The 13229-nt window shown below is 40.8% G+C and overlaps 1 protein-coding gene across 5 annotated transcripts in view; it reads left to right on the top strand.

The window, feature by feature from the left end:
- The window catches only part of DYDC1 (DPY30 domain containing 1), a 104988-nt gene that overhangs the window by 75067 nt on the left and 16692 nt on the right, over nt 1–13229 (top strand). For all 5 annotated transcript variants that reach the window (XM_033943645.1, XM_033943647.1, XM_033943644.1 and 2 more), the window contains exon 4: nt 11275–11454. In XM_033943645.1, coding sequence (XP_033799536.1) covers nt 11275–11454 — 180 coding nt within the window. The remainder of the gene's footprint in view (nt 1–11274; nt 11455–13229) is intronic.

Below are 13229 nucleotides of genomic sequence, written 5' to 3'. Positions count from 1 at the left end.
CCCCCAGCTGTTTTAATTGGGGCCGTAGCTGTAAGAATTGTTTTCTGATATTAGCAGTTCTGTTAGTGAAATCTGGTACCAATAAAATTTTTGTATCTTTATAATTTTAATTTTAATTTTGCTTAGCATATTGAAGAATTTCCAGTGCTTGCTGGAACCTCAAAACGCAAAATATTAACGGCCTGGGACCAGTAAAACCGTTGGTCCGTTTTACGGGAATTCTATGGGCTCCTTCCACTTCAAATGGAAATTTAGAAGATAGTGGAATCAATTTAGGAATAAGCATTTCAATAAAAGAAACCACATCTCTACCTTCCGAATTTTCCAGGAGCCCCAATAGCCTCACATTTCTTCTTCGTGTCCTGATTTCCAAATTTTCAAGTTGTGCTGAAAAATCCTGTATCACTTTTTTATTTTTCTGACAGTTCGAAACAGCTGACTTGCCTTTTCCATTCGGCTCTCTAAGTTATCCAACCTAACAGTAATTCCATCAATCTTATTAGATAAATTTGCCACTTCTTCTATTACCGTGGCAAGTTTTTCTGCATTACCCTGAAGTAATTGCCTGATACTTTGCAGTTCCTCCCTCATATCGATCTTATCAGGGGAGTCTTTGGGCAGAGGAATCCTAGATGGTGTCGGTGGATCTTGTTTGCTTCTTTTTGATTTACTGCCAGAAAACGCTGTTTCTAAATTGATTTGTTTAGATGCAGCCATATTGTTAAGACAAATTGTTAAAATCCAAAAAGTTTTAACTTCAGAAACTTTCAGAAAACAATAAAATAATGCCTGAGGAGACGGAGCTGTTTAATTACCCATCCATACACAAGCGCTCTCAAGCCACACCCAGATTTAGCCTAGATTTGAATACTGTCAGAGACAGAGCTTGATGTATTGATTCAGGCAGTCTATTCCAGGCATACGGTGCAGCAAGATAGAAGGGATAGAGTCTGGAGTTGGCAGTAGAGGAGAAGGGTACAGATAAGAGAAGCCCAATGAACGGTGTTCCTGGGGAGGAGTATGAGAGAAGAGAGGAGAGATAATGAGAAGCTGCAGAGTGAATTAATTTGTAGGTCAGTAAGAGAAGTTTGAACTGTATGTGGAAATGGATAGGGAGCCAATGGAGTGACTTGAGGAGAGGGGTAATGGAAGCATAGTGACACTGGTAGAATATAAGTCATGCAGCAGAATTTTGAATGGATTGAAGAGGAGTGAGATAGTTTAGTGGAAGACCTGTGAGAATTAAGTTGCAGTAGTCTTGATGAGAGATGATAAGTTCATGGTTAAGGGTTTGGTAGTTTGCTCAGAGGAAGGGTCAGATTTTGGTGACGATTTAGAGAAAGAAATGACAGACTTTAGCAATCTGTTGGATTTGTGCAGAGAAAGAGAGGAGTCAAAGATGACTCTGATTTTGCAAGCTGACAAGACAGGGAGGATGAGAGTTTTATCTACAGAAATGGAGAATGGAGGAAGAGGAGATGTGGGTTTAGGCGAAAAGATAAGAAGCTCAGTCTTGGCCATGCTCAGTTTTAAATGGCAGTGAGACATCCAGGCAGCAATGTTGAACAGGCAGACTAAGACTTGGGCCTGGATTTCTGTAGAAATTTCTGATGTAGAAGGGTAGATCTGGGAGTTGTCAGCATAGAGGTGATAGTGAAAACTATGGGAAGAGAACAGAGTGCCAAGGGAATGAGTATAGATGGAAAAAAGAAGAGGTTTCAAGGAAGAGCCCTGAAGTACACCGACTGATGGTAGGATTGCAGTGGAGGAGGATTCACCACTGCTTACAATAAAAGTGCAATGAGAGATAAAAAGTAAACCAAGAAAGAACAGAGCCCTGAAATCCAAGTGAGGATAGCAAGGATTGGGTGGTGGTCAACAGTGTTAAAAGCAGCAGATAGGTCAAGATGGATGAGGATAGAATAGAGACCTTTGTTCTGGCCAGGAACAGGTAATTGGAGACTATAGCAAGGGCAGTTTTCGTAGAATACAGAGGGTGGAAGCCTAATTGAAGTGGTCAAGAATAGCTTGAGATGAAAGAAAGATTGAGGACATGACAGCATGGATGACAATAGGAAAGATAGTGCTGAGTAGTTTGCAGGAGGAAAGAAAATGTGCAGTTTGCTCTTAAGTGGTTTCAGAAAAGGAAGAAACTATAGCAGTCTTCCCCTACCTAGATGACTGGTAGATCAAAGTGTCATCATTGCAGGCAGCTAAGAATGCAATGAACTCAGCTGTTTGTCTCCTCAAGCTTCTCGAGTTTGCTGTGAACTATCTCAAGTCTCATCCATAACCGTCTCAGAGCTTGGAGTTCATAGGAGCTCAGTTGGACACTATTCAAGGTCGAGCTTTTCTATCACAGCAGAGAGAAGACAATCTCATTCACCTATGTCACACAATCTCCAAACCCAGACATACTTCTGCTCAACAGATGTTACATCTCCTTGGTCACATGGCATCGACAGTTCATGTGACCCCATTTGCTTGACTTCATTTCAGAATACCTTTGTGTACTCTATCCTCCCATTGGTCTCAAATCATGGGACCACTGTCTGCTTGCATTTAAGTGACTCCAGAGCTTCGTCACTCTCTGCAACGGTGGATGGTTCCATTTAATCTCACCTGAGGTCATCCATTTCAGCCCTTTCAGCATCAGAAGCATCTTACCACAGATACCTCTATGATAGGATGGAGAGCTCACCTCGATGGTCTCCACACCCAGGGACTGTGGACTTCACAAAAGAGGAACCTACATACAATCTTCTCAAGTTGTTCCAAGATTATCTACTTCATCAGGTAGTACTTATCCTTACAGACAACAAAGTTGCCTGTACTATCTGATCAAGCAGGGGGGAAATAGGATTTTATGCTCCAAATACCTTCATGGACAGATTACTTGCTCAGCCCTTTTCTTTGGACACAAATTGAAGTTTAAAACATAAAGCCTTCATGGAAGAGTACTCGGACGACCTGCACAATTAGGCATTATCCACCCATGACTCTCTTTGAGCCAAGGGCTGCAAGCTATTTTATTAACTTTATGATATTTCATTTATTATTATTTATACTTGTTAGTACATTTCCAATCACAGTATAATTGCATAATTAACATCCAATCATAAATTGCATGCTCTTGCATGTTGCCATTAAGTCCATATTTGGTTCATTGGTCATATGATTTCTTGTCAATCTTACTTCATTAGTAATTTTCCCTAACATTAGCAAATGTATAATGCTTTTAGTTAATCACATTCAATTAGTTTCACTATCAGCAATTTATGGGGTTACATCTAGACTATCTGAAATCATAATCTATTTCTATGTATCTGGACATCTTATCACAGTATATTATCTTAAGGTCCAGTGATGTGTTCCCAATTCTAGCACTTAGGTCAGTAAACATGCACTTCCTCTATTCTATCACTGGCACCTTCCATTACGCAATCTACAGATGTAGCAGCTGAGCCAAACATTTATTTTAAACTTTAAGTAACAACTTGTCAGTAATATTAAACCAAACAAATTATTCTCTTTTACTGTAACCTTAGAGTATTTCTCTATCTTTCATCTTCATCTTCTATTAATCTACATCGGTGTCTTTCTCTGTTTTTTTCAGGTATCCCAGGCAAATGGTATCTCATACATATTGGGGTATGGCCCTCCTAAATCCTGCTTAATACTATTATTCTCATCAGGATCTTCTTTGCAAGGAAGCAATCCACACTTGATCTTGGGCAACAACGTGAGGAATATCTCTCTGAGCAGTTTATCTAGTGGGGAAGCAAAATGGTTTTGCAGAAAAACTGAGCAGACTTCTGAGTGGTCCCTCAGCACATCGGTGGAGAACACCAGAAATAGATCTCTTCACTTCCCCCTGAACAACGAGCTTCCACAATTTTGCTCCAGACTCTTTGCCCCAGATCACATAGCTTTGCACACCTTCCTGCTTCACAGGGACATTTCATCCTATTGCTCTTATACACATTTCATCCTATTGCTCTTATAGGGAAGACTACTTCACCAAGATCAGGGCACCATGATCCTCATAATGCCTTTCAGGTTTGGTTCCCACTGCTACTAGAGCTCTCGTCCAAGAAGCTGTGGAAATTGCAACCTTTTCCAACCCTGTTAACTCAGAACGAGGGGTTCCTCCTTCATCCAAAACCCCCATTCTCTAGCTCTAAAAGTGTAGTTTCTCTCTCCCACCAGGTATGCTCGTTCCAGCTTTCTTCTGTAGTATCAGACATAATCCAAGCTTCTAGGAAGCCATCCACTCAAAAGTGTTACCACTTTACAGTTCTCTAGCTGGTGTATATTACATTCTCTGGAACCTATTACCAGTCCATTTTAGACTACCTTCTATATCTTTCCAACTCTGGTTTGAAGACAGATTCACTCAAAGTTCATTTAAGTGTTATCAGTGCTTTCCATATGCAGTTAGATAGAAAACCTTTATCTGTCCATCCCTTAATGGTATGTTTCATGAAAGACTTGTTTCATACGAAACCTCCTATCAAGCCACTTCTAGTTGTTTGGGATCTAAATGTAGTTCTGTTTGTTTCATGAAGACTCCTTTCAAACCACTTCAATCTTGCTCCTTAAAATTTCTTACTTGGAAGGATATTTTCCTGTGACTCTCACGCCTGCTTGACATCGGACAGAAAGACACTACCTCTAAGACAAGGGTGTCCAATGTCGGTCCTTGAGGGCCGCAGTCCAGTCGGGTTTTCAGGATTTCCCCAATGAATATGCATTGAAAGCAGTGCATGCAAATAGATCTCATGCATATTCATTAGGGAAATCCTGAAAACCTGACTGGACTGCGGCCTTCGAGGACCGACATTGGACACCCCTGCTCTAAGATTTAAAGTGACATTACGCTTGGCAGTTTGCGGTCCGTGCATAACATCACCCATATGTGAAAATATATGCCTGCTGTTCTCAGAGAATACCTCAATACCTGTTACAGGTATTTCCATTTTCTTGAGGGGGGGGGGAAGGAGGGAAATCCCACCTGCTAAGAACTTCCTTCTCTAGGTAGAGGCACTAACTATTACAGGGCCTGATGGATCCTGCCTGAGGGAGATTCAGTAACTGCCAGATCCAGTAACACTCAGAAGGGGGTATTCCTTAGAAATTTTTGGTGGCGCTCCTAGGATTTAAAAAAACATTGAGCTGAGAACAAGACTTGTATATCAGGGAAAAATGGATACTAAAGAAGTGGTAATGTTGAAAAATTGGAGCAGAGGTATGGGGTTGACCCATCTCGGGTTCTCTTACTTAGTGCAGCATGCCTAAAGATATAGGCTCATCCACTATTGAACAGATGCTAGATGATTTTCAAATACTTGGTCATTTATATGATATAGATAAACCTTTTCATGATGTACATGAAAATTTGAGGGCTGTTCTGTAGAGTTAGATCCTACAAAACTATCCCTCCAGTGTCTTTAGAGCAGGAACCTTCGCTCCCACTAATTATAGTTGGAAAGGGGGATATGCTACCCCATATTCCTCCATGTTAGAAAGAGGAATTACAAGACTTCTTAAAAAACAATGGGAAAGCTTTCAGGGTGTGTTGGAGTTTCTATCCCAGGGGGGCTGATAGCTTACTTCCCTAAAACACTAATTGACACTAAGGGAAAGGTATTGGAAATATGATTGCAGCCTCACTGACAGCAGCCCATATAAGAGGTTGAGAGTATTTTCAGGGATTGACACAATGTGGTCTAAAACTGTCATTAAACAAATGTAAATTCTGTTAAGCAGAGGTTAAATATGTTAGCCATAGTGGCCACAGACCTTGACAAGATATAGTAGCTGCTCTTACTACCTGGCACAGCCAATAAATCTAAAAGAGCTGTGTTCTTTTCTGGGATTATGTGGTTATTATAAATGGTTTGTGAAGAATTACTCGAAAGGTTTAAGTCCCCTGCATGGACTGATGCATGGCCACCCAGCCATGAATCATATGCAGAAACATAGAATGGTTGATAAAGGGAAGTAAAATTAAAAAAAAGGTGTTAGAGTCCTTTGGTACAAGATGGACTCAAGAATGTGTAGTTGCATTGCATATAAAATAATTGTAAACTGTTTATGTAATTCTTCTGTACTAGAATTTGCTGATCTAAGCAAACCCTATGAACTACATATAGATGCTTGCCTTGACGGGTCGAGAACAGTTCTATATCAGCCACACCCAGAGGACCTGAGACCTGGAAGCTGCAGCCTAAGTAAAACTGAAAGAAATTACCCTGCACATAAGCTAGAGTTCTTAGCCCTTAAATGGGCGGTTGTGGACAAATTTAGGAACTATTTATATGGAGTAGAGTTTAAGCTTTAAATGGACTGGAATAGAGTTTAAGCTTTAAATGGACAACCAAAACAAGAGCACCAAACAAGTCATGACCTTTTAAGCTTTAAATGGATGATAACTCTTTAACTTACCGGTATGTGCTATCAACTGCAAAGCTGGATGGAACTGGACACCGCTGACTGGCTGCATTGTCTATTTACAATTTTAATTTGTGGTATTGGCCTAGAAGTACAAATGGGGATGCTGATACATTGTCCCTACATCCCCACAGGAGTGGCACTACAAAAAAGGACTGGTGCAAGCTATATGAAACTGGAGTGGCAGCTAAATGTGGGCAGACAGGGAAAGAACCTGAACTGGACATTGAAAATACACACTGGGCATTTCTCCTGAGGCCCTTTCTACTGCATACTGTGATATTGTCTTTGGTTTCTACTAACATGCCAAGATTGACTTTGCAGGACATTTGATAGGCAAATCAGGCTGATCCATTGATGGGTGATGTACTTGGAGCAATGGAGAGAAGTTGGGATCTCAGGCAGTCCAAATAAGCCATCCAGATAAATGATTGATGTTCAGAGAGTGGGATCATCTATTTGTGTGAAAGCAGGTACTGTACTGGAAGAAAAGACTCTGAAATACCCACTCAAGTCACCCTGAACAATTGTGTTTGCCACAAGAACTCATAAGATGGGGTCAGAGAGTTCTGCCACTGGTAAGGGACAGTTTTTATTGGCTTAGTACAAGATATTGTAAGCAGTATACCACCTGCATGTATTGTAAGCAGTATGCCACCTGTATGAAAAAAGATTGCCACTAAGAGCAGGCTTGGTGAATATCACAAGTCAAGGCCCTGCGGACCTGGTATGCATAGACTTTCTGACTCTAGAAATGGTAACAGAACATTTTACTAGATATACACAGGCATATACCTCATGGGACCAGAGAACATAGAATTTTGCAAAAGTACTATGGGAGAAATTCTTTGTCAACTATGGTCTCCCACCACACATACACTCTGACCAAGGGAGAGACTTTGAAAGTAGACTCATTAAGAAGATGCTACAAGTAATTGGAATTAGAAAGTCACATATTTCTCCTTATCCTCCGCAAGGAGATCCCCAATCTGAGAGGTTTAACAGAATAATTTTGTACATGTATACAATTGTACCTACAATGATGCTACAGGGTATTTACACTACTTCTCGATGTTTGAACAAGAAATCAGGCTACCCACTGATTTGTGTTTTGGTGTTGCAGCAGATAAATCTTTACCTCACATTTTTCAGCAGTATGTTAAAAAGTTGAAAAAGCAATTGAGGGAGGCCTACAGAATAACTGTGGAATCTGCCAACAAGCAGAGTCAGAGAAACAAACACCACTATGATTGGAGGGTAAGGCAGAATCACTTGACAAAAGGACTCAGAATTCTGTTAGAGAACGGGATTATCTAGGAAACACAAAATTGCTAATATCGTATTTTTCACTCCTTAAGACGCACATTTTTTTCCCCAAAAAGTGTGTGGAAATAAGGGTGCGTCTTATGGAGCGAATACACACACCCCCTCCCCGGGGTACCTTTTTTAATTGTGCTTTATCAGCAGGAGCTTTCCATGCTCCTGCCCTTCCCTCCGTAGACCGCTGCCTCCTGATGTCTTCCGGAAGCTGCAGAGCGGTGCAGAAGACAGGCACGAGCTTTTTGCGGCCTGCCTGGTCTCGCACTGCACTCAGAATAGCGGTCGTCAGTTCTCATGGGACGCAAAGCTATTCAGAGAGCAGCGAAGAACCAGGCAGGCTGCAAAAAGCTCATGCCTGACTTCTGCACCGCTCTGCAGCTGCCGGAAGACAACAGGAGGCAGCGGTCTATGGAGGGAAGGGCAGGAGCACGGAAAGCTCCTGCCGATAAAGCACAATTAAAAAAAGGTACCAGGGGTGGGATGGGGGGGGGGGGGTAGAAGAGACTGCCAGTGATACTGTGGGCCAGCAGCACACCAGTTTTTCAAAAACATATGTTGGCTTTTTCCAGCTACAAGTCACTGGCAGCATTGGATCTCCTAAAGCACAGGCCCCAGTGGTCTCTCCAATACTTTTTGCTTTGTAATAAAGTTGTTTTAAGAGACTATACTTTATGACTTTTACTTGAGTATTTTTTTTATAAGAGTGTCTACTGTTACTTTACTATTGTAGCCTGATCCCTGGTAAATAGACCCCTTTTTTCATACAGAAAAGAACTCGGTGCCAAGTATAATGGGGAGCATTTCATGAGTTTTAAAGGGTGAGAAACTTTGGGGCTGAAGCAAAAAGGGACCTTTGCATCCCCTTTGGTGGGTCTTTTCCACACTCTAAGGTCACTTTGCCATGGCTAGAAAATGGCTGTTTTTTCATATTCTGATTTAGTGGCTCCTGGACCGTGAAGCACAGGACCTATATGAGCTGCAGCTGGTTAGAAGTCAGAAGGCTCTTGGCCTAGAAGTCCTCGGTGAGAGATTCTTGGAAGGTCTCTAGAGCTGGCCTCAGGCTATAGCACTGCAGCTCCCCCCGGTCCCATAGCAGCAGAGCCTCTTCACTCCTTCCCCTTGGAAGGGATTTCCCAAAGATATCTCAAGCCTTGCTTCTGTTTTTGGCAGCCTCCTCCTTCATCATGTGCCCAGAAGTTTAGGTTCAATCAGATGCAAGCTGGCAGTGCCCCACTGTTCTGTTGCCATGTCTGGGTGGCCAGTACATTACAGGACTGGCCACTCCCACATCCAAATGGTCTTGTTCTGGGCATTTCGGACTTGGATGAAATTTTGGTCGAAAATGTGGTATAGACATCCTGGTGGTCTGGGCATCCCAATTCCTGCTTGCCTGCCTACCTGCCAGCCACTGGGCCTACCTACCTGCCTGCCCTGTGTCCTGACCCAGCCTACCACTAGACCACCAGAGGAGAGACAGGGCAGGGTGGTGGGACAGGGTACACAAGGGTGTTTCTTATGATGAGGTGTGTCTTATAGATCAAAAAATATGGTACATTTTATGCTTTATTAATATTTGATATACCACGGTAGCTTCTGACAGTTCCAAACAGTTTAAATGTCACAGAAGTAAATCCAAAAGTAAGGAACTATATTAAAAATCTCCAAGGTTCAGGTTCCAGGTCATTTCTAGTATATACCTATTTTTCCCATTCCAAGGGCTATGCCTTTTTCAGTCTCATTATCTTCATAACTAATTTACAGCTATCCGGTCACTCCGGGCTTTCCATTGGACTATGTTTCTTTCTGGCTTTACTCCTTTTCTGATTGCAACAAAATTTTTGTTTACTCTCTTCTTTGCACTCTTCTTTCAATGGGAAATGGTCCTATTTCTCCTCATTAGCATTCCGATGTCTGAGCTCTGTACTCTGTTTCTCTCAGTATAGTCTGTAGCCTGATGTTTCAAAGCAGTGAGGTATCCTAAGAATTCACAAGACTGCTTGACAGTGTGAAGACCTGGTGTTAAATCCACCTTGAACTTTCACATATGTTTTCCACATATTCTGCTCTCTAAAACTTTCAAACCTTACTGCTTTAGTGGGAGCATTTCATGCTGTCTATTTCCAGTTTACTGTTGATTCAGTCCCCTCTCAACTAGTTCTCGTGTGTTTTCTTTTCAACATATTTCTCCACATTTAGTATTAATTTGTTATTATCAAGTCAGGAACAGATTGAGTTAAGACAGTTATGTGTATTGTCCAGGTTTAATTTAATTGGATCAATTTTAGCAACTTGCAAGATATTATCTGCATAGCAATAAATTCTGAATTCTTGTATTACTGTTAATAAAGGAGCAATAAAAATATTAAATAGAATCATACACAGTGCAGATCCCTGTGGTACTCCACAAGATAATTCAAAGTTTTGAGATATTGAGCAAGACAGTACTACCCAGTAACTTCTATTTTGAAGAAAAGATGTAAACCCATTTAAAGCTGTTTCATGAATCCCTATGGATGCTAACTTAGCTATTAAGAGATGATGATCAATGAGATCAATATCTAATGATGTTACAAAAGCGAAGTATCCATTATGTAGGATTTTCAAGGTGTCACTAAGAAAACTACACATAAGTGTTTCAGTACTATGATTTCTTCAAAATCCTGCCTGTTTTGGGTGTAATACATTCATCTTATCTATAAATGTATACTCCCCCTCCATATTTGCGGTTTGGCACTCGCGACTTCAATTATTTGTGGTTTTTATCCCCCTACCAGACTTTACTACAATTTACTTTTTAAAGCCTCCACAACTTATTTAGGGCCAACTCTGACACCCTCCCCCCCATCGCCTCCCGACCCCTCCACAATTTACATTTCAAAGCCTGGTGGTCTAAGGGTAAAGCGGGGCAGGAACAATTTTCCTATGCTCCTGCCCTGTGCAGAGCCACAAACATAAATGGCTGCTGTGAGTTCCCGCTAGTGTCTCGTTAGAGCCAGAATCCCTAGGCATTCTCAGGAGCTGACAAAGGGCTTATTGGGGGTAGGATCATCACTTCGGCATTTCCTAATAGGAAATGTACTGCCTATAGAGCAGGGAAGGTTTGGGGTAGGCATTTGTGTTAAGACAGCTAGGCATAAATAAGATATAGACCTCTACTAAATAAACTTGGCAATGTCATTGAATAAACTTTTCTTCTGAAAGGAAACAACCTCAGAAATTGTAATTCAATAAGGCAGATGAACTGCTCATTCATTTGTCTGTATGCTGTTTGTAGATTTCTTAATTACCTACTACTAATAATTATTTCTATAGCACTACTAATTGACTTTTGTGCCTACGTGCCCTGATATAAAATGACCTTTTCTGTGCTTGGCTCTTGATAGACTTCCTAGGCATGCATAAAAGTTATTGGGGGGGTTTAACTGTAGAAAAAGCCCATGAATCCAGAAGTATTAATCTTTATCTAAGTAGAATTTATCTAAGTAGAATTTCTTCCTTTAGATAAAGGCTTTGGAAGACTATGAGAAAATGCTGGCAGATGACTATGATAAAACACTGGCAGAAGAATATGATCAAATATTGTCAGAAGACTATGAGAAAACATTGGCAGAACTTACTGACAAATATGGAGCTCCTAATTTGTCTGCAGTTGATGAAAGTGAAGAAGGTGCTTTTGAATCGGTAAGTATGCAAAAAAGAGCAAAGGGGAAATTCTATAAATTGTACCTAAAGTTAGGCAGTTAGCTAGTATTTTATAATGGCAGAGTTGGGGGCCAAATTTGTTATAGAATACTGGCATAAGTCTGCAGTTTCACACATAGCTATAGACACAACCACTTATCCATGTCTATGGCTAACATAAATACTCAACGTACACCCAAAATAACTGATATGAAGCGGTAGCAATCATCCATTCCTCATTGTGTTATATATTTCTATCTCTTAACTAAACATCTTTCTTTATCATCAAGAGTATTTGTATATATCAATTCCAATAGAAGTCTATAAACTGAGTTTTCTTGTAACTTATAATTCTTATATTATGGCCATCCGGCTCATGCAATAAACTTATCTTTGCAATGGCACCTCTTTCAACGTGGCACATGTTTTAGTGGCTTTCTTCAGGGATGAGGTGAAAAAAGATGTAAACGCTACAACAAAAAACCAGTTACCTATTGCTTTTTCCTATTTTAGTTACAAGAAATAAATCAAACAAATTTTACCTTTCATGCTTGCTTGTTGATACAGAAGTTGTCTTGCCGCAGTAATGAAAAATGGCTGCGGCATTCCCCAGCTGGTTTAAACAATTTCATCAAGAATTACATCGTTTGACATTCCCTAATCAGCTGACTACACACCGAAAAACTTTAAGGACTCCTGAAAACATTCTCCAAACCCTGCTTTTAATTCTTTCTTAGATGATTGAGATCTTAAGGTCTGTCATCAGCAGAGGAGTTATCTCCTGGTTCAGAGCATTGACTCCTGACTTGACACTACTCAATGCACAGTTGACTCTCCTCTCAATGCACATTCCTATATTTGCCTAGGAGAAAGTATTGTGAGGAATCTGACTCAAATATCTCAAACCACTCTGAGGATTTGCCAAGTTTGTTAGCACAAGAATCCTATGGCATACCTTCTGATCCTTCTCTTCCTCCTCCGCCTCAAAGTTGTAGGTTTCCACCAGAGAGCATATCATTTACTGGCTTTATAAGGCAAATGGGTCAAGCTCTTCTCATTAATATGGAGACAGAGGAAGAACCTTGTTCAGCACTCTTTGAACTTCTTGACTATGAATCTCCACCAAATAATCGTATCAAGGTACCTTTACATAGGATCATGAAAGATACCCTATTTAAGATGAGAGATCCCTCTTTCAGTCCAGGTAGCTCCTAAAAAAGAATGACACAATGTACAGCATACATAAGTGTCCAGGGTTTGAGGGAACACAACTTCAACATCACTCTTTAGTTCTGAAATCTGCTCTAAAACAATCACACAGTTCAAGGTCTTATGCTTCTGCTCCTCCAGGAAGGGAAGCCAGAACATTAGACTCTTTTGGTAAACATATTTTTCAGTCATCCATGCTCATAACTAGAATTATGGACTACTAGTTCTATTCCATTTATTTAAAATCCTTGCTTACATAAATTTCAGAGTATGAGGAATTCCTCCCTCAGGACAAACTTAAAGAATTCCATCTGTTATCTAAGAACTTGTTCACTAAGAGAAAGTTCCTAGCTAGAGGCATATTTGATACATTTAATGTTTCTTCTAGATCAGTGTCTCGCAAACTTTCTTGAGCCGCAGCACACTAAAGGTGGTGGCTGCAGTTCAAGGCACCCGGAAGTGCGCAGATGTTGCCGTGATGACATCACGTGCATGTGTGATGTCATCATATCGATGGCCGCGCATGCGCGAAGGCCCTCCAGAAGGGCCCTGAGATGCCAGTGGGG

Source organism: Geotrypetes seraphini, chromosome 4 (genome assembly GCF_902459505.1).
Source record: "Geotrypetes seraphini chromosome 4, aGeoSer1.1, whole genome shotgun sequence".
In the NCBI taxonomy this organism is placed as follows: Eukaryota; Metazoa; Chordata; class Amphibia; order Gymnophiona; family Dermophiidae; genus Geotrypetes; species Geotrypetes seraphini.
This window is presented reverse-complemented; position numbering and strand designations above follow the sequence as displayed.